Source organism: Etheostoma spectabile, chromosome 14 (genome assembly GCF_008692095.1).
Source record: "Etheostoma spectabile isolate EspeVRDwgs_2016 chromosome 14, UIUC_Espe_1.0, whole genome shotgun sequence".
NCBI classification, from domain to species: Eukaryota; Metazoa; Chordata; class Actinopteri; order Perciformes; family Percidae; genus Etheostoma; species Etheostoma spectabile.
The window spans coordinates 4138625-4161089 of NC_045746.1; the positions used below are offsets into that span (position 1 = coordinate 4138625).

The 22465-nt window shown below is 40.9% G+C and overlaps 2 protein-coding genes across 2 annotated transcripts; both read right to left on the reverse strand.

The window, feature by feature from the left end:
• Positions 1-6890: 6890 nt before the first annotated feature.
• twist1a (twist family bHLH transcription factor 1a) lies at positions 6891-8865 on the reverse strand. The gene is made up of 2 exons (XM_032535993.1): positions 7866-8865; positions 6891-7385 (listed from the first exon to the last, which is right to left on the reverse strand). Exon 1 carries the CDS (start codon positions 8439-8441, stop codon positions 7893-7895), a length of 549 nt encoding a protein of 182 aa, XP_032391884.1. The 5' UTR covers positions 8442-8865; the 3' UTR covers positions 6891-7385; positions 7866-7892.
• A 1576-nt stretch (positions 8866-10441) lies between these two features.
• LOC116701947 (fer3-like protein) lies at positions 10442-11444 on the reverse strand. Its single transcript, XM_032535994.1, has one exon. It carries the CDS (start codon positions 11061-11063, stop codon positions 10602-10604), a length of 462 nt encoding a protein of 153 aa, XP_032391885.1. The 5' UTR covers positions 11064-11444; the 3' UTR covers positions 10442-10601.
• Positions 11445-22465: the final 11021 nt, after the last annotated feature.

Here is a 22465-nt window from a genome sequence, read left to right on the forward strand (position 1 = left end):
ATCAGACAAGCAAACACAATGTTCTAATATTAAACCATTTGCCAAGTAAAAAATACAATACCAGGCCAGTGATAATCACTGCATCAGCAAGACTTTGTTTTTGTCTCGGCTTGGTTTTCCTGCTGTCTTTAAATACACTCACATTTTCTGGCACTGCACACACATTTTTGGCAAACGGCATTGAGTAAATAGTGAGACATGATGGTGATTTTTTGTTTGTTGAGCTAAACAAAAAAGGGAAAAGGGGAGGGAGTTTGAAGAAGAGAAGGAAATGAGAGGGAAATTATTAAACAGAGCAAAGGAGATTATACAATCGACAAAAGGAGAGAATATGATGAAGAGGGAGGAAGATTTGGGATAGGAAAGTAGGAGAAAGTGAGAGGTGGAAAGACCAAAACAGACAACTTAAAAGTAGAAAGAACTAAAGATTGAGAAATAAAGAAGGTGGAGAAAGAAAGAGAGACCAACCCACAGTCCACACCAAGGGAAGGCTGCAGATTTCAACGTCCATTTCTCTCCCCGCACTGCTCCCCTTAGACCAACACTGAGGCTGGAGCTGCTCCTACTGCCAAGTCATCCCTCACTTTACCCCTGTGTGCATGTGTGCGTGTGTGTGTGTGCGTGTGCGTGCGTGCCCGCGCAAACTTGTTCATGACAAGGGCCCTCAGAAAGCCAGTAAACTACGACTGCACTCTGGGCATTGCTTTCAACTGAGAAAAGCTTAAAAACTTTAAACAATCCAGGATGATGCAACACTGAGTGTGTGCATGTGTGTTTATGTGACAGATGCATCTCTGGGCAGAGTCAGGACAATTCTCACTACGCAACAAGGAAACATTTCCCCATTGATAGTCACACTCCACACATTGTGTGAATGGACCTATGTTAAGTCAAACAATGGCCTCTCTTTGTAGAAATAAAACTGTGTGTTGTGCATGACCTCTATACTGATAGTCCATAGATATGCATGATAAGAGACCACTGTGGTTTTATAAGGTAAACCTGGACAAAACTTATTCAATCTCCATCAATAGACCCCCGAGTTCCCCATTTCAAGCCAGAATTAGAAAACTCCAATCCAATAAAGGAACTTTGTATAAGGCGAGGTAAATTAAGTTAGGAGAAAGAGCCTATGTGTTTGAATGAGCCGTGCTGGTCTTTGATAAAGAGCGTATGTTTATGTTCGTAAAACGGGGTCACTGTGATATTGGTTGGTATGTGGAGAGTTATAAGGGGCTTGTGCTTAACTCAATCTGCTAGATAAACAGCCTCAGGCATGAGCGCTCAGAGTGTTCGTATAAGTCTTTTCCCTCCTTCCTGCCTACTTTTCTTGAGTTCCTCTTTTTGTATGTTCATTTTGAAACATTCTTCCCACCCTGTTCTCTACAACCACATCTCTCTGTACTCTTCTGCACATCCATCTGAGAGGTATTAGTGAAATAAGTGGCTCCTTTGTAGAGGTGAATGTGGTGGCTCGTGTCCCAGCTGGGGGTCGCTGCAGTCTGGGGATAGGGTCAGTTTGAGAGGTCACAGGTCAGGAGTGATGGGTGCAGTTGGCACCATCCTCAGGGAATGTGTGAGTGGTCATTATGTTACTGCTTTGCCCTGACTTCCTTTTGTGTCACTCTTCTGTCACTCTATTTCTTCCTGCTTGCTTTAACCCGACACCATGTCTCGCAAATTTCTTGCAACTCTGCCAAATGCTCCATTTATAACATTTCTGCAAATTTTTAAAATTTTAATTTTTAAAGCCCAAAGAAGCTATGTGCCATTAAAGGGGTACTCCAGTGATTTCCACTTATTTCAAACCCCACACCCCCAGTTGTTAAGGCTTGACACATGAAGAACCAGTTTGACCTTAAGATGCTGTACATATTTCGTAATAAATATACAATAAATATGAAATAAGCATGAAAGCATTTGACAGTATTAGTGTTGAGTGTTTTGAGGATAACGTTTGGACTCATCAACTTAACCAAATAGTTTGTGTATGTTTCTGCATTGTTTGTTTCTATACAGCATCACAACACACTGATTAGTGCATCGCCTAAACTGGGGCTAATTTTTAGGAATATTCTTGTAACAAAGAAACCATCTATTTTGTATAATAATTAATCTTTTAGTTTGGCTAGATATGACTGTGCAACTAGGCATGCCACAAGAGGTAACTTAACTTTACCAAAAACAAGGAAGAATACTGTCAAACGACTGGAACGTGCTACCTGACAAATTACACAAGAAAGCAGTAAAATTGCATTTAAAAGTTTAGTTAAGAAATGTCTATTTATTAGAAAGTTTAAGTAGACACAGAAACTACATTGGTTAAGGCATAACAAAATAGGAAGGTGTGTTTAAGTGTGAGAAGTGTCCTACGAGGGTGAAAGAGATGGTATGTGACCATAGCATGTTGGTGTGTGAATGTATGGAATCCCCTGTGACTGCACTAGTGGAGCTGTCCTGTCTATGTGTCTGTCTTTGTCTTATGTGTGTATTTTTGTTATTAGATGAATGGTGTTATGAAATTATATTGTTTATGTTTTGTCTGTCTGTCTTATAATTTTCTATTCTGTATTGTTTATGATGTATTGTAATGTTCAGATTAATTATTGCGTTTGATTGTAAAGAGAGTTGTAAAGACCTCAGGACCTCATTAACTCCTAATGAGGATCCTTAATAAACAAACAAATCCTATAATCAAATGTATTTTTATTCAATACAGTGCACATAACTAAAAATGCAGAAAAGGAAAAAACAGAATTAAACTTATTTGTTCTTTTTAATCTATCTACATTTGCTCACAATTTCTTCTATATTCCAAAATAATTTCTATGCTTTATCTTCACCAGATTCACTGTCAAAGTTTATTCCACTACTGAGGAGTGGGGGTAGGGGTTGCAGAGATATACAAAGCAGTATTTCATTACAGTTCACGTGATGTCCTCAGGTATGATTGTTTTGAGTCAAAAGGAGCAGAACACAAACAAAAAGAGACTAGCACGCACGCACGCACGCACACACACACACACACACACACACACACACACACACACCACGACACACACACACACACACACCACACAACTACTTCAGGTTGAGATGAAACATGGATAATTGCTCTAATGGAAACCAGGCTTGCCAATCTAGTCTCTCTCTCTCTCCTCTCTCTCTCTCTCTCTCTCTCTCTCTCTCTCTCCTCGTCTCTCTCTCTCTCTCTCTCTCGTCTCCTCGTTGTGTGTGTGTGTGTGTTTGTCAGTCCAGCTTCCTCCCCCCACCACTCCCACACTGTCTTTTTGTGGTGTTCAGGGTTAATGTAAACCAGCTCTTGTTACCCTGTAATAAGGAACTTCAGATAGAGATGGAAATGAGTGAGACAACAAGCTGAAATATGAAAAGGAAAGACAAGACAGGAAGGTCTCTGCTAGTTTCAACAAAACAAACAAACAACGTGGGCCTACTGTCTATGTAGAGGCGTGTGAAATCCATTTATACAAAGATGTACAGCTTCTGGTATTATTAAAACCCACAGGCTTGCACCTTTGGACTTTTAGATCACTTTAAAGACTGCAAGCCCAACACAAGGAGATACAAACTGTGATTAATGAGCAAGACAGAGTGTGTGTGCCAGTCATCAAAGAGTTTATCATAGCACACTTATATCCAGATACCAGATGCCTTCATGCTGATAACAAGCGGTCATCCCATTACTTTCAAACATCAAGTGGGGTGTGGGTGTGTGTGTGTGTGGGGGGGGGGGGGGGTAGGAGCTGAGATGCGGGAGCCCTCTTCTCCCTCGCTCTCTCTCTGTGGAATGTATTTCCCTGTTTGGTAGGCGTGAGAAATCTCCCTCTATGTGTGTATAACCTAGATGTGTGTATGTGTGTGCGTGTGTTTGTGTGTGTGTCTGTGTGTGTTTCGAAGCCTCAGAGGTGACATTCCTCCATGTCAGAGCAACAGCCTCAAGTTTAAGATAACACGGCCACGGTGATCTAAGGGTGGGAATTGATTCCCCCCGGTGGCAGGCGAGGACCTCGGGTCAGAGCTGATGGCTTTACCTTCCGCACGCAAACGGTGAAGCAAAAACACAGTAATGCTCCCATAATCATCCTTCACGGCCCTACTGAGGGAAATGAAATGCACCTAGAAGTGTGTCTCAAAAGCTTTCAGTTACAAGTACTCCTTTAATAGCCTATTCCTTTAGGAAATGTACAGTATTTTACCGTGTAGTCTAAGCATGTATTACTGGACATTAACAAATATTTAAGGAAAGAAAACATTTGAAACATTTAAAGCAAGTAAAGGCAATGGGGTCCCATATATATATACATATATATATATATATATATATATATATATATATATATATAATATATATATATATATATATCCCTCTGTCCCTGTCTAATCTAGTCCTAATGCTCCCTGAATACATTTAAGAACCTATTTTAATCAAGAAAATGGATATTATTATAGATATTTGTATGTATTTATAGAGATATTTTTTGGCAGAAAGTTGAAAATGTTTTTTTGGCTATATCGATTGAGCTGCTCTAATATTGCTCAAGAAGACTTATTTTCTGGAGGTTGACATTTGAGTGGTTTCAATAATAAGAGGATTGATGTCTAAACATACCTCTTATATTCTAACGGTGGGGCTCGAATGTTTAGGCACCCCAGGTAAAAATTTGTATTAATGTGCATAAAGAAGCCAAGAAAAGATGGAACAAATTTCCAAAAGGCATCAAATGACAGATTAGACATTCGTATAATAGGTCACAAAAAGTTAGATTTTATTTCCATCATTTACACTTTCAAAATAACAGAAAACTAAAAAAAGGCGTCTGCAAAGGTTTGGGCACCCTGCAGAGTTTCTAGCATGCACCGCCCCCTTTGAAAAGCTGAGACCTGACAGTGTCATGGATTGTTCTCAATCATCGTCTGGAAAGACCAGGTGATGTCAATCTTAAGGTTTTAAATGCCCAGACTCATCTAACCTTTCCCCAACAATCAGCACCATGGGTTCTTCTAAGCAGTTGTCTAGAAAACTGAAACTGAAAATAGTTGATGCTCACAAAGCTGGAGAGGGCTATAAGAAGATTGCAAAACGTTTTCAGATGCCAATATCCTCTGTTCGGGATGTAATTAAGAAATGGCAGTCATCAGTGGAACAGTGGAAGTTAAAGCAAGACCTGTAAGACCAAGAAAAATATCCGGCTGAACAGCTCGCAGGATTGTGAGAAAAGCAAGTCCAAACCCACGTTTGACTGCACGATCCCTCCAGAAAGACCTGGCTGACACTGGAGTTGTGGTACACCATTCAACTATAAAGAGATACTTGTACAAATATGGTCTTTGTGGATGAGTCATCAGAAGAAAACCTCTTCTACGTCCTCACCACAAAAATCAGCATTTGAAGTTTGCAAATGAACATATAGACAAGCCTGATGCATTGTGGGAACAGGTTCTGTGGACCGATGAGGTTAAAATAGAACTTTTTGGCCGGAATGAGCAAAGATACGTTTGGAGAAGAAAGGGCACAGAATTTAATGAAAAGAACCTCTGTCCAACTTTGAAGCATGAGGGTGGATCAATCATGCTTTGGGGTTGTATTGCAGCCGGTGGCACAGGGAACATTTCACGAGTAGAAGGAAAAATGGATTCAATCAAATTTCAGCAAATTTTGGACGCTGACTTGATGCCATCTGTGAAAAAACTGAAGTTAAAGAGAGGATGGCTTCTACAAATGGATAATGATCCTAACCTCAAATTTGATTACATCAAGAGGCGTAAACTGAAAGTTTTGCCATGGCCTTCACAATCTCCTGACCTCAACATATTTGAAGAAGAATCGAAGGACTCTTGGCTGGCTACAAGAAGTGTTTGCAAGCTGTGATACTTGCCAAAGAGGGTAGTACTAGGTGTTAACTCTGCAGGGAAATCAAAATCAAATCTAACTTTTTGTTACATATAAGAATGTCTAATCTGTGATTTGATGCCTTTTGGAGATTTTCCCATCTTTTCTTGGCTTCTTTATGCACATTGTTACAAATTTTTACCTGGGGTGCCCAAACGTTCGAGCCCTACTGTATATTTGCTCAATTTCCATGGGTACTTGGGATTGTGCTGTTTCTGTAGAAAAGTGAATTTTTGTGGCACAACCTGAACACATATTCATTTCATCTTTTTCTGTGGGAGAAACAACAGTAAAAATAAAGATATATATATTTATATATATATATATATACAGTATATACATTTTTTTAATAATTTTGAACCTTTTAGGAAGAATGTAATAACAAAATACATAATTGAGTTAAACAATGCATGTACCTTCTAAAATCATTTTGTTTTTCTCATTTTACCACTATCATGAGCAAGTATATGTGATCACACAGGTTTTTCAGCTTGCTTTATGACCTGCATTCACCCCTCTTATCTGTTAGAGCCCTTGAAGTAGCTGCTGTGGCACCTGCTGGATACTTCTATGCTGACCTGTGGCTCGGAGGATGTCTGGGAATATCATGCATGACTCCCACAGCTCCATATTCACCCTGTTTAAACAGACCACCAGCTAATTATGGCTTCCCCAGATTCCAGAGCTCAAGGAATCACTACAAAATAAGCCCCGGGTATGAGATGTTTTCTTTTGCCTCCTCAACTGTGTTGACTGTCAGTTAGAGATTCAGCATCAACCAATGAAAATAAACGCTCAGCAAAAGCTCAAAGTACTCAGAGTAGCCTACTGAGACTATAGGACATGAGTTTGTTTCCAAAAATGTCAGGTATTTAAAACATTTTTTGTGTGTCAAATAACCAACCTTGGTTTATTATTTTATAATCCAGCCTCTTGTTATAGAGCTTAAGTTGAAATTTATAATGAATATCCAGACACCTGAGAGGTAAGAGTGATACTTTTCAACCTTTTTTTATTCAAGATATTAGCAAATACTATATACAACACTCAAATGCGCAGACTCCTGATCCATTCAGCATTCTGATATCCCAAAAATAAATAACTTTTATTTGAGTGGGGAAAAGGAATTTAGAGCCTGTGTAGAAAAAAATAAATACAAAATTCTTCATTTGCTGTGAAACATTGTCACAGGGAATGTGGGAATTAATTGTCATTTTTCTTTCATGTTTCAAAGCAGAGCAGTTCCTCAGAGCTCATTTTGTTTTTACAACATTCATAGTCGCAGTGGTCTTTCTATTTTATATCCATCCTGTCTGTCCTAAGTGCTCCCTTGCAAACATTACAGTCCTTGCAACGGGAAATATGAAAAGCCGGCTCTCCTCTGAGGCCTGAAGCACCGCGGCTGGCCCCTCAGCTGTTTAGCCTGTTCCAGTCTATGGTCGCCCTGCTCCACTGGTTCTTCAGTCTGGATAATCTGTGAAAGAAATGTTATTAAAATTTAAATTAAAAAAAAAAAATACGTAGAAATGTATTGTGTGAGGGTTAGGATAGGTTGTAAGATTCATTTATTTGTAAGCTGTATTTGAAGAGATTAACCTGGTTATTATCTATGAGGTAAGCATTGTAAACATCTGTTTTCAGAAAAAAAAACCTTTCCCCTTTGTAAGTAGTAGTTTAGTTTAGGTTTAAGGTCAACGGTGAAATCTTGTGAATGTCTTACAAATAATGTGCTTAATAGTTTTGTACAGTCTAAAAGGACCCCGTCCCCTCATTACGAAATGAAAAAGGCATCATGAATTTAAAGTGTGTTGGAGGGATGCCATACAAATACTGCAGCAAAAGTTTACCTACATGTAGATTGGAAAGTTAATTACACTGTGGTTGTGCGTAAAATGCGCACGGACATTTTGGCAGCTCTCCCTGTAGGATGAAAAGTGAAAGTCGCTTAGCTTACCGTGCTGCACCATCAACAGCAGCCATGCTAGTGGGACGTAGTAGACAACGACCACGAGCCCCCCATCCTCCAGACCGAAAACGCGTAGCTCAGGCGCTCGTGCGCCACGTAGCTGCAGCTGGTTCCTCGCGCGTCCAGGTCATCGGTCTGCAGAACTTGGCACAGGAAGTCGATGTACCGGGCAGCCAGCTTCAGCGTCTGGATCTTGCTGAGTTTGTCCGACGGGAGGGTGGGAATGATCTTACGTAACGAAGTGAATGCCTCGTTGAGGGACTGCGTCCGTTGCCGCTCGCGGATGTTGGCCATCCCGCGCTGTGTCTGTAGGTCTTCGAAGGAGGGCGCGGGGCTGCTGCTGGCTTCGCTGTCGCCGCTCCCTGCGCTGCCGCGTCCTCCGTCGCAGCTCTTTCTGCATTTCTTCTTCCCGGTGCTCGGACTCTCAACGTCTCCCTCCTCCTCGTCGTCTGCGCGCCGCCGGGTCGCCCGCCGCTTCCTCGCGCCTCTCCGCGGAAGCTGACGGTCGGTCTCCTCCTCGCTGTTCCCTGCACTGTCCATTGGGGAGGAATCCTCTTCCCGCATCGTCTCTTCAAAAACCTTTCTATAGTTTGCAGGTGCGTAATAACTCCTGACTCTGATTCAGTGAACTGGCTACAACATCAACAAACGCGACAGGTAATGATGTGGCCTGCAAAGGGGTGTGGGCGGTGTTACGGTAAATCTCGTGTGCCACTGAGAGGGCGAGATGTCTGCCAGACTGGGGCGAGCGGGGCTCTTATAGCGGGGAGCGGGCAGGACGATTTTGGGGAGCGCTGTGATTGGATAAGGAGGGATGTAACATAATACTGCAAGGGAAAGAGCGTTCTAGCTATAATATCAGAAATGGTGTTTTTAGACTCCGTATGGCTCTGCTACACAAGATTGCGTAAAGGAGTGTATGGGGCGCGGTGTTATTGGTGCAGATTGTGCAAGGACAGTAGGAACGGTCCCTATTTTAGGTATTCAACTGTTCTCCCTCCCTCAGCTCAACTTATTTCTTGCCCAAATGCATTATGACTGTTTTTCTCTCACTCTTGGGTCACTTGTAAATTTAACAAACTAGCGCTCTGTTTAAGCTCTATAAAAGTATTTGGTTTAAACGTTACTCTACGTCAATATGCGTAATCTTCGTTTTAGTTAGCCTATCTTCCATTGCATAATTTCAAAGACAGGGAAAATATAAGAGAACATCCTCCACACAAGTTGTCTGTTAGCTAAGTCTCCCTGTAGGTCTAGACACCGCCTGAGATGGAAGTAGTGGTGGCTGTGAAAAATATCAGACCTACTGAAACACAGGAGGCTGTCACAGCAGGAGGTCTCTGCTCGTAAGCAGACCGAGGTGTTTATTTTCCCGTCAGAGGCCCCTCGTTGTGGTATGCGCTTAAATGGGTCTGACTCCCGCAGGGATGTGGACACCGCGGCTCAGGTTTAAAAGACATGCCGTCCCAGGGAGCTCTCAGGGCGGATCCGTGCTCACAGCGGGGACGTTGAAGGCGGTGTAGGGCTGGAGCGCAATGCAAACAGTGAAGGTGATGAAGATGGACTGTGGAGAGAGAGAGAGAGAGAGAGAGAGAGAGAGAGAGAGAGAGAGAGAGAGAGAGAGAGAGAGAGAGAGAGAGAGAGAGAGAGAGATAGATTAGCACGCAGTCTAAACACGCACACATGACCACCTAGCTCGGCAGTCTACCACGATATAATATCTAAATTCTGAGATACCTCTACATGTGGCTGAAACTGTAGATCTTTGGAGGTGGTCTGTGGTGTGAATTGGAGGCCTCACCTATGATGAGGGAGGATGACACAGGAGGAGGTCCACAGCAGGTCCAGTCTGGTCCCTTTTTACGAGTAGGAACCGCCACAAGCGCCTTTCGGGCCTGGATTTCTCTGAACTGACTCAATTTACACCTCAGTGCTAAAGATAACACCCAGTGTCACGCAGTGAGCCTTGGATTTGCGATTCAAATCCGCTGAAACGGTTGATAAGGCTTTAAAGGGCTAATAAATACTTCTGATTTGTTCTCACTTTTTTGAGGAAAAGCTGGCTTTGTTCTCAGGTACACCTGTTCCATGTGCGCATAAGGCCAGGTGAGACCATGTCGCTCTCCAAGGTTCTGAAATAACACCTGAAGCTTGAGCATAGACACCTCCCTAAAAATGTATAGTAGCGTTTAACGTATGACAGTAAATATTAATGTTACGCTTTAAAATAGTATTGGATGCTGCCTTTTAACAAAATAAATACATTTAGGTGATAAAAACTGTCAAGACATTAATCAAGCAGGACTATATATTCCTATGCACTGGCATTATTGAGTTGAAATTGAATTGCACGTTGTTTTCTTTATGATGCTGAACAAAGAACACATGAGCTACATTATTATAGCAAATAGATTTATTTTAAAGCAGCAATAAGTCACATATATTAGTTGAAATATTTGGATATCTGTTTTGTTCACGTCTAATAATTTATGTCATTGGCAAAATAATATGCTTTCCTCTACTTTTCTGGAATTACTGAAACATTGTGAAAAAGTCTGTAAATATAGTTTCAAATATTTGTTGTCTAGTTCTAAGATTTCAAAAACTGACTCAAATCACAGTTTGGATAAATGTAAATTAAGAAACAGTTAATCAGTTCAACCATTTAAGTAATAAACTCAATCCAATCTCCAAAGAATAAAGTTCATATTGGACTTTTATGACTCAGGTGTTCTCCAGCAGGTCCGTCATGAAGGAGATGTAGACGATGGCCAGACGGAGTGTGTCGATACGGGACAGTCTCTTCTCGTAGGCGAATGTGGGGACTTTCCTCCTCAGTTCATCAAACGCCTCATTCAGGCTAAACATCCGCTTCCTTTCCCGCACATTGGCCGCCTGCCGCTGGACCACAGTGATGATCCTCCTCCGTTTAGACTTGCTGTGATGCCCGTGCGCCCCATGGCTGCAGTACTTTGGTGCGCCCATCACCAGATGTTCGGTGCAGAGCTCCGCGTTTTCCAGGTCGCTCCAGGGCGAGTCGCTCAGTCGTGTCTGGTTGTCCCCGCTAGATGCGTCATCATTATCGTCCTGCCGTTTCGGTCCCAAAGGGCATTTTTGCGGAAACTCCATCAGGTTCATGTCACTGACAAAATCTATTAGCGTGGATTCTACAAAGCGGTCCTCCATCTCCACATTCGGGCCCAAACAGAAGTCTCACAGAGAATAAGTTACTTGTATATGTCTGCTATTCAGTCAAGCCAAAACCTGACGCCAATCCAAGCTTTCAGGACTGGCTGAACTCATTCACCAGACACAGAGGACAGCGAAGGAGAGCACCTCAACAAGTAAATCCACATTTCCCCAAATCCGGTCAGAGCACACAGGGTGAGATCCTATTTGGCTCAAGTCCAAGGGCCTTTCCTGCTGTTTTAATAAGATGTCCATGCCTCCTCACAGCAAGACTTCTTTTATGTCCCCTCTACCTCTGTATTGAGTCCATTTCTAAGGTTAGTCAGTCGGTGACTAGGTTGAATCTGAGGAGAGAGGCTTAAAAAGGCAGAGAGGATACTGGAGGGCCCTGCCAATTGATGCACTGTCCTCCTGGAGGCCCTTAATGAGCTTCTGAAGAACGGTGGATCTTGACAGAGGGTCACACAGTCTTGTTTGCACTCTCCCCTCTGCTTTAGAGGCTAAATAATGATACTTTTATCACTTAAACAGGCCAGGAGAAGACCAAATAGAACATTCCCTAACAGTCACTATACACCACATGCTTTTCTGTTGCAAATCAAAGCAAATAACTGTCCGTTCCCATGGCAGGACAGAGTCCACACTGCAGAGATTGCTGAGAGAGCCCCTGGTGTAACTGTGGGCTTAATGCCTCTGCATAGTGTATTACTAAGACCAAGCTTGTTATTGTTGTTGTTGTTGTTGATGGTGATGATAGTAGTGATGACAGGTATGTTGAAAAAGAGTTGAGTCCGATCAATTAAGTCCGACCTGAATACTATTTGCTTTTAACGTAAAAGCTTTAAAATTGATACATGCTTTCCCTACAACTTAACATGCTTCATTTGTGTAAGAGCCAATTTGGGGTGAAAGCAATACATTGTGTCCTTCCAAGTTGTACACAGCACCACATTTTGCCTGACCTGCAGGGAGACATTCCCAGTGTTGGTACTGCTTTTAGCGACAGAGCTTATCTGAAATGTTTCTCATTGCTGTTTAGGTTTTCTTCTTGTTTTATGCAAAACGATTTTTCAAACTTAATTTATTCTAGACTAAATCAGGTAGTTTAAGAACAAACACACTTATTTGCCTGATAATTGAATAAGCATGCAAGAAAGGTTGCATTTGATACAGAAGCACAGGTTTGGTCCAGACCGAAAACAGTCTCCGTAAATAACTTACTTAAGGGAAACTCAACTGCAACTTTAGTGCTGGTGGTTTAAAAGCCCCCTCATGATGACAAATTGGGCCAGAGGCATGGGAAATTCTAACTTTCAGCTTCACAGAACTGGACTAACTAGGTAACTGATCATCTTAATAATGTAAAAATGGACTGATCCATAAGAATAAGTTCTCTTTTCGTTGGTCCCTGCTGGGAGGTCAGGGGTTATGGTCGATCGCAGAACAACACTTCTGAATTTTTGCAGAGATTTCCATTTAAACTGAAGTTGCCATACATCCATGCAGTTGGTTTATCAGGTCACTGCTCTGATGTGAGTGCATCCAAGTAGTGGTCTTGTCCAGTAGGTTTGAATGGTCATATTGAATACCTATTATGATGTTACATCAATCTATGAATGTTAATAGCCAGTTTGGTAGGACTTTGTTAATCTGCCATATTTACAAGCGGTTTTTGAAAAAGTAATAAATAGTATACCCACTATAACATGTTGCACATTATAACATGTTGCACACACATAGGAGACCATTTGTTTAGATTAATAAATAACTATAACTCCTCATATATAGCATATATTATTGGTATATAAACAGATTGATTTAGCCTTGATTAACATAGTTAATTAATTGTATGTAATATCTCTTTAGTTTTGAACACATTTATGAACAGTTTTAAACCTGTCTATGAATGATTTGAACGATACATGAACAATTAATAAATGTTTTATAACACACTGTAATTATAGTATTAATTGACTGTTTACACCATAGAAAAGCAATGCTTTGTTGCTATCATTGCAACAAAACAGGTCTTTATATTTGCTTACACCATTATACTGTGTTATAAACCAATAATTAAGTGTTTATATTCTGCTTATAAATGTTAAGAGGGGAAGGTAAAATTAATTTGGCAGTTGCCTGGTGGAAGTATTGATCAACTTTCAGCGTGTTTCTCCCGGCAGCGTGAACATGCTGAATGATACCAGTCACATCAGTAACGTCCCAACAGCAACTTTGTGCCTATGCATTCCTGTGGGAGTATACCATATACACAAGAGTGTGAGCGCATAAGTGTCTATCCTGTATACACACTCCAACCCAAGTGTATCTTCTCTTCTTCCGCTGGCTTTTCTTCCTCTCGCTCTTTTTTCCCGACAGGCAGATAAACATGATGGGACATTCCGCCGGTCGTCGTGGAAACGCTGAAAAAGCACAGCTGGGTGGGAGAATATGAGGTAATCTCACCCTGGGGCTGCTGGGTAAATATTGGTCTTAAATAAGGAGTTAAACCCCAAAAGAGGCACACAAACACACACACACACACACACACACACACACACACACACACACACACACACACACACACACACACACACACACACACCTACAGGGGTTTATCCCATTTTGGAACACCCAAGACAGACCTTCACACAGGGACTCATAATGACCCATTTCCTGCCCTGCTTTGTTATTATTATTAGTTACACAGAGTGAAATTAATAAAAGTGTGCAGTGTGACTTACCATGTTCACCATCACAGTTTAGCATTTTGCAGGTATTATTTGAAGGCCTAAAGAATTTGACAAATCAAAACTTTGACCTGATGATGGCACAAGGTGGAAATTCAGGGGGTTGCCAAAGCTATTACAATTCATTCTCTGAGGATCATGAAGGTCTGTACAACATGTACTGGCCATCCATCCAATAGTTGTTGAGATATTACAATCTGGACCAAAGTAGTGGACCGAATAACCGCTAGAGTGGCTAATAAATACTGCACATTTTTGGTCGAGATAGATTGTTATATATATTTTTTACATCCAAACGCAACCTAGCACTTCCAGCACTTCCAGCACAGTCCATAAATTGTATGCATTATTTTACTGCACACAGCCGAAAGACCATCTTGACACTAAACCCCATTGGATACCGTGTTCATATATCATCAAAATAACCACAGCAAAAATAAGTAGGCGGCTTGAAAAGAACGGGTGTTGGGAAACATGATTTCACTAATTTCACATGATTGAGTGTGGAAAAAGAATGTGTATTTTTAATATGTAAGTATTGTGTTATCACCCATAAACAGTTGTCATTTAGTAGTCCTTTTTAATGTAGAGCTCACAGGAGACAAGTATGTGTCCAGTGTGCTGCTCCAGCACAGTTCTCACCATGTAAATCTGTCTTCCTACTCCTCCTCTGGCTCTGTCTTCAGTGTGCTGTCAGAGCACAGCCAAATCTCTCCCAGCACCACTGTAAATCTGAAACTAGACACTTCTCTCTCGTTCTACTTCTTTCTTTCTCTTTCCTTGACACTGTGACCTCCTCAGTTTTCCCTAGGTTGTTTCACTCCACATCTTCATTTTATTCTCTTAGTTTCTCCACCCACTGATGAAAAATACATACAGTACAACCTCCACTCCCTCACTATTTTGCAAATTAGAGAAAGACAACTTGTCTGACAAAAGAGGCATATTAATATAGTCTGCGTATGCACAGACTAATTATCACATTGTAAACCTTGTTTGACATTGGCAATACTGTTCCCTTATCAGAATCTTGGCAATAAAGCAAATTTGGAGTTTAAATTCTGAGAGGGAGGGAGTGAGTGGGAAGCAGGGGGAGTAAGGGAGATGAGTTTAACTCCTGACCTATCTGCCTCTTCTTCATTGTGTCACTGGGACTCTCTTGGCCTTTCTTCCCTTGTCTCTCCACACCCAGAAGCTGACTCATTTGTTCACTTGTCCCACCTTCCTCTACGTCCCAACTTCTGATTGGCTGGTCACTTTAGCCAACAGCCAGTCATGGCCTGTTTACACGGCTGGGTGGCCAGTGTAAGATACGGTTTGTGCGTGTGTGCGCAACTTGGATAAATCCCAATACCACATCATATATCTTCTTGCTTCCCCTCCCAATTCCTCCCCCTCTTCCTCCAAACCTACACCTCCCTCTCGCCAAACTGCTGCATGCCCACAGCTCCTCCTTTCCAAATTACACTTCTTCTCTTAATCCAACCTCTTAAACCTCTTAGCTCTCCCATCCACTGCCACACTAGAAACCTCATTGCGTGGCTCACCCACCCACCATCAACCATGTCAGCACCTTCCCTCAGCTCACACCCAACCCCCTTCTGCAGTCTGAGTAATGTCTGTGTTTATTTTCTGAAAGAAGGTCACCCGCTCTTTGCTGTGTGTTTTCAGGGTGCCATGTTTCATTTGTTTCAACACTCATATTCTGGTTTTACAGAGAAGCCTGAAAAGCTGAGAAGCCTGATGCCACTATTTGATGATGATGTTGATGATTATGACTATGTAGAGAGGAGCAGTGTGCCTCTAGTACTTTTGCACTAAAGGTTTGTCTTCATGCCATAAAAGTGTGCTTGTCTGGGTTTGTTCTGGTATAAATCATAATCTGTTATTCAATGTTTTTCCCTCTTTAAAGGGAGATTGCTTATGTAAAATATGTTTACACATGACTGTTTCAGTCTGTTTTTATTCTACTCACCACAGTGCCAGAAGGGCTTAGAAACAGAGGGGAGTTGGAAAATATGGACAGCACTGAAGACAAACTTCATCAATTCTCATACACACATTAAAAAATTTTTTTTTAAATGAATTTTTATCTTCCTAGCTGGATTACTGATCAGTTCCTGGAAGGAACCCTGCTTTAGCACCCAATAAAGTACTCACAGCATCCCCATAATGGCATACATTTCATCTTTTATCTTATAATCAATTAAATCCTTTTTGATGCTGCCTTTCTTTAAATGACTGCTAATTTCTTTAAATTTCTTATGCTGCACTGTAACTTTTATTCTTGTGTTTTATGTGTCTATTTTTTAACTGTCTATTCATGTGTTTTACCGGTTTTTAATGCTTATGATTTTTAACTGTTTTTACTTGTGTTTTATCTGTTTAACTGATTTTGTGTAAAGCACTTTGAATTACCCTGTTGCTGAAATGTGCTATACAGATAAAGCTGCCTTGCCTTGCCTAAATATGACAAAACTCAGTACCCAGTATTTGGGTCAAAGTAATTAAGACTGAGCTGACAACAGTGTTTTGGTCATAAGTAAGTGGAGCTCCTGTTAAAATTAACAACGATGCCTCAGTATAATCTGTTCAGTTTATAGATCCTGAACTCAACACCTGTAGTGTGTGGATATTCAGCAAATGTAAATGCTTTTCTCTATCTGGATATGAATGCAGGAGCCTTTCAGGCAGGTCAAAGCACATTAGCTGGATTAAAACTTGATGATTTACAGAATTTCCCATATTATTGGGAAGAACTTGTTGGCACGTCATGTTTAAAAAATGTGCTTACAAATCTCATAGATTTGTTCAACATGAAAGTGAAAAGTTACAGAGGTGCTGTTTTGGAAAATCCCAAGACTCAGTGAACCTCACTCTAGCTCATGTTCATGCAGATGCTTATAATTATTATAGATTTAAGACATTGTATGTCTGTTTATGATTATTTATTGATTATTTCCAAAGTTCCTGAAAAAGCCAATGGCTGTATTTCAAAGCCGTACCCTTGACTCCTAATTTTACCACCATGACAGAGCTCTCTGAGTTTCCTCCAGTAGAAGCTGCTGTCTTTTGCACGGATCTCTGAACTCACTGAGGAAAACTGGAAGATGTGTTATGTTAATCATATTTGTCATATGTAGTCTCTGGTAATTAAAATGAGCTTGTTTGTCAGAGTCATAGGATGGTTCGCTGATCAGGAGAGTCTCTTTCATCTTCACACTACATCATTATCAGCGCTTTGGCCACTTAGGTTTTACTTTCTCTTCATCTCTTTCTTCTCTCTTTCTATCTTGCCCTCTTTCCTGTATGTGCATTCAGCTCTGCTCTGCAGTTTGACAAGGTTGTCATAAAAATATAATAATAAAATATTTAGTTGTGTCCTGGGTATTTTCCTGTAAAGCTACATGACTAAACATGAGATCATTTTTTCCAGACGCATTCGTTTTTTTTCTCCCCTTTTGGCTTATATATTTTTTAGTGGTTATGAGAGGTTGTGGCTGAAAGTCTGATAATGTGCTGTGTGTGTTCCACTCTTACCCCTCCTCTCATTACTCATCTCCACATTTTGCTCTCTCCTTAATATATATGCAAACGGTATAGGGAGTGATCAAAAGACATTTTTTTACATTAACTTGTTATTCCACAGTAAATCACTTTATGTGTATGCTCATGTGATTTGGCCTAATTCTTTCAATATTAGTGTTGTCTCTGCAGATGATGTTACTATCATAATAGCTGCATACAGTTGCATTAAAATATTTCCCCAGTGTTTTGGGTGTAGGAGTTACAGTTTGGTCTGAACACTGTCTAGACTCCTATGAGCCTCCCATTACCTCCTGATTGCCCTATTAATCTCACTGGGCTGGCTGGCAAGGGCAGAGTACACACAAACACACACAAACACACACATACACACACACGTACAGGCTTAATACAAGATATGTAGATATGAACACATATATATATATATACATATATATATATATACATGTATATGTATATGTGATTTATTATGTGTGTCAGATTTAGTTCTAGTGAAAAGCATCAATATTAATCAACTTTCATTTATTTTGAGAAAAACATTTAACCGATCCACAGGGCAAACTAATGACAAAAATGAGGGTTTTGTTAACCTGCTTCATGCTAAACTAAGGTAATCGGCTGCTGGCTTTAGCTTCATATTTGTGGCACCAGTATGCTTTATTAGACCTGCTTGTTAAATGGTTGAAAAGCCTCAGGAACCCTCCCCTCACACACCTTTTTATTATATCGGAATTCTTAGGACTGTGTCCAACAATTGTTAGTTCAACTGAAGGGCGGCCAGCACCTGAACCTTGTGCTTTTAATTTATTTTGTTACTACCTCTGTCCACCTGCAGAATGTGACACAAACACACAGAGAAGAAGAGGTCAGATGACCAAATCGTTCAGTTACTCCCTGAGGTATCCAAAAGATAACAGCCAGTTTGAAATTAGACAAACACACACAAAGACCCAAACACATTTCCCTTGAGCAAAATGGTGTCATTAGAAACACCCGTCTGTTGTCGCCAGGGTTACAGAGGGCAGGACTGCGTGTTGGGAGCCAAGGAATGTATGTGAATCCAAATCACCAACCAAAAGTAATATTTACCTTTGGGGTTAATAGTGTGTGTGCATGTGCTCTTGTATTCATGTGTGTGGACATTGACCCCTTGGGAAATAGTTTAATGCTTGAGCCCATCTGACTCTGTGTGACCTAGGGCTATTTGCCTACCTGAGGGAGATCCAAAGCAGAAGTGCCAAAAATCTCTTCAAAATGCCTTTGAAAATCCCATAAAGGGATTTCATGGAGGTCGGTAGGCTATGCGAGATGGGCCTCGAAATGACTTAGCCCTGGCTGAGCCATGTTGAGGGATATATATTCACAGTTGCACGGCTCTGACTGGTGGAACACTTAAGGTTTTATGACCTGCTGCCATTTGGGGCTCTGGGGTAGATCAGAGTGCCGACCACATAAGTAATTAGGCCTGGCCAACCGGGGTGTGCAAGGATGGGGATTTGTGGATTGTGGGTTGTGGATGTGGTGTGTCTGCATGAGTGAATGAGTGAGTGAGCCAGTGAGTGTGTGGCATGGGTCGTTGTGTGTCCGGAACCTGGAGCATTGCGTCAGGGAGCCGTTTGTTCTCTATAAAGACTTCAGGGGCTCTTTCATGTAGGAGGCGCCAGGCCTGGAAACTTTGACAGAGGAGATACACACACACACACACACACACACACACACACACACACACACACACACACACACACATCAGGGACCACTCCTTGAGAGGCAACAAGAGGCAGAGAGAGTTGTATAAAAAGATAGTCTGGCCCGCGCAACAAAAACAACACTCCTTCTATTGTCTGATCTCTCTCACCCTCCCTGTTCTTCTTCTCTTCACTGGAGGATCATGAAGATGAATGGCCGTGCTTAGATATGAGAGTCCAGTGGCAGGGGGGTTGGGGGCGGGGTGTCAGAAGTGGAATGTGTGTGAACTGCACACCGCCAACTATAAATCAGGGAGACAAGTAGGAGGAAGAGAGAAAGCAGGGTAGGGGAAGAAGGGGAGTCAGCATGAGGGAGTGATAGGAGGAATGACAAGATAAATGAGTGGTGATGGAGGGAGGGGGTACAGGTGCAAGAGAGGTACACATGGGCTGGGGTTGAATTTGGACAAAATACTGATAAAGCAAGAAGGGGGGGGTCATAAGAGGACCGATGACAGCGAACCATTTAAAGTCCACTTGAACTTTTAGACCAGTTTTTAAACTTCTTTAACTTTAAAGGGGCAACATGTAATACTGACAGCTAGCGTATAAAATAGTTGCTGCAGTCCAAATTCAAAATATTGAAATATCTGGCCCCTCCTCCCCAGACTCGAAGTTCATGGGGGTTGCCAGGTTGAGAATGCAGCATCCAACAATGTTGGTGGACGCAAGTCTTACATAGCCAGACAGTACTCCACAGCGCAGCGGAGTAGCTAACGTTAGATGCTGGCTATGTTGACATAATAAAAGCCCGTGCTCACACACAACTCTGTACCTGACTGACAGCCAACCTATCTCAGCATAAAGTTACAACAAAAAAAACACCTCACCCATGCCGTCCTTTCTACCCGTCTATCTGGTCCTCAGGTAACATTAGCAGTTATCTTGTGTTAGCATAGCGGCGTTAGCCAGGAAGGGATCACTTCACTGGCTGTGTCTCAATTACTTTTGTGATTAATTAACTTGAGTAGGCTATGTTAAATGTTGAAATGATTGAAAATGCCCGTCCCTTGTAGCCATGATAAATGAGCCTTAAGCGTAATGCTTACCTCTTCAGTAGTCAAATTTGCTAACTCAACGTCCTTTTGGGCACTAAGCTGTCTCTATCTTTCCAATACATCTCTAATATTTAGGTTTTATGATGGGTTTATCACGTCTCTGGTCATTCAACAGTTTTGAAACATGCCAAAGTTTTTTTTAGGTTGGGTAGAATCAATCTCCTTTGATAGCGTTCGTTTGTTTGCTGCTTCCATGGCTGTAGTGCGCTGGGTTTGGGTTTTTTACAGGTGTATCTGGCAACCTGGCCGGACTGTCAAAATGGGCAAACACACACAGCAAAACACAAACACACATTCTGTCACAAAACAAAAATTTCAAAGGAGAAAATACTGACTTTTGCATTGTTGTCAGAAAAGATAGTATTTCAACATAGCATGTTTCCTTAATGTCTGATGACGTATTTTTTTGATTAAACATATTACATATTGCACCTTTAAATTACAAGATGTAAGTGTTTTGTGTAGTTGTACAGTTTAAAACAATGGCAGTTGCTTAATTTTAGGTCATTCAAAGCGTTCTGGGAGTTATTTTATAATGACTATGTTTACAAAATACATTTTTTAACCACAGGAATACATGTTTTACTCTCTGATAAACCTCAAATTCCTCTCAGTATGTAATGTCTGTGGAACATTGTTTTCATGTGCTCTTCTTCAAATTGTGGTGGTTGTTGGTTGTTTGTGAAATTATGATTGCCACTGAGTAATTTGAGACATTCCACTTATACTTCTTTTTTGACCATCCACTCACCCTAACTGGAGTTTGGGATGGATCAACAGTGTCCTCTTGCGGTAAAGATACAACACTGCAGGTTAGGAGCTGTTTGGTGCAGTCTCTGGAACCACAGCAACGCCTGTCTTTGGAGACTTTTTGAGAAAGCATTTCAGAGGTTTGAAGACATAGCATGAAATGGAACGCCCTTTTTTGCATTTGCTATTATTGTTTTAAAAGCTTGGCACGTGACATGCTGCAACGAGAAGCAGACTTGCAAAACAGGTTGATCAACCAGCAACTGCTTACATATTTCCTGCATGTGAGACATCACTTTACCTCACAGAACTGCAAATATGAAAAATATAAAATGTAATATAAAATAAATTAGCTTGTAACAAGTTTTTTTGTAACAAGGCTTGCAGCTCATAAAGCGGGGGTGTAAAGTCTACCGCTGTAAATTGCCTGTGTGAAGCCTGTAATTGTGTGACGGACTGACAGAGAAACAAGAATGACAGGAGAAAATAGAGACACAAGAAACATGAGAGGTCAAGGGAGATCTCTTTTGTGTGCACCTGGGTGATAGAGGAATGTTTGTGCTACATAAAGGAGTCAGAAACTTTATTTTGCTTTGTCTCTGCCGGCTATGTCCACCTGGAGACAGGTATCTTGACCTTAAAAAAACCCACAGAGATCTCTTGAAGCTAACAATCTTTTTCAGTGACATAGGGATTATTTGCCCTTGCCTCTTTTGTTTCCATCCCCATCTGCTCTCTTTTTGCCAGGCAGTGTAAGGTATAGCTCAGGTTGTTGAAGGTAGGCTACCACTGGGGCAATAAATTATGCATTATCACCAGGTTCGCAGGTAGCCATTGGTCAACCATGTGATCAGACTTTACTCGGAATGCATTTTATTTTACTAGTGTCAGGAAGCTTTACATATATGTATATCTTTTTCTAGATCACCATTATTTAAAAGTGGGCTACAAGTTACATTTAGTGATCAAATATTATTTGGTATCTGAATTTTTTTGAAGGTGATAAACATTAATAACAATAAAATGTGACAAAATAATAAAAAGTAATCATTAAAATTAATACATAAACAAATAACAAGAAATACCTTGTGCAGGGTTTTCTACATACATAACGTGCTGGGTTTACAAACTTTAAATAATAAAAAAAAGACATTTATAACATGTTGTTCTTATGTTTAACAGATCTTATAGATTGTAGCCTATTTGAGATTTGAAGTCTTCTAACAATTAAAAACAAATACTCCACTATCAATTTGAGTGGTGAAAATCATTCTTAAATTTTAGCTTAATGGAGTTTCAATATATTTTAAAGGATCTCAAAGGGAACTTTTTCTATCTTCATAAGAATAAAGTTATAGCAGCCTAGTCAGCCAAGCACTCTTCCAACCAACACACAAAAGACTCCAAGATAATTTTCCTGGTCGCTTTCATGTGTTCATTCAATAGTAAACCTAACTAATATATATATATATGTTATAAATTGTTAAACTATTACTGCATTTTGATCAATCAGTCGTGATTTTGGCTGCAGTTGTCAGTCACGGGTGTGTTTC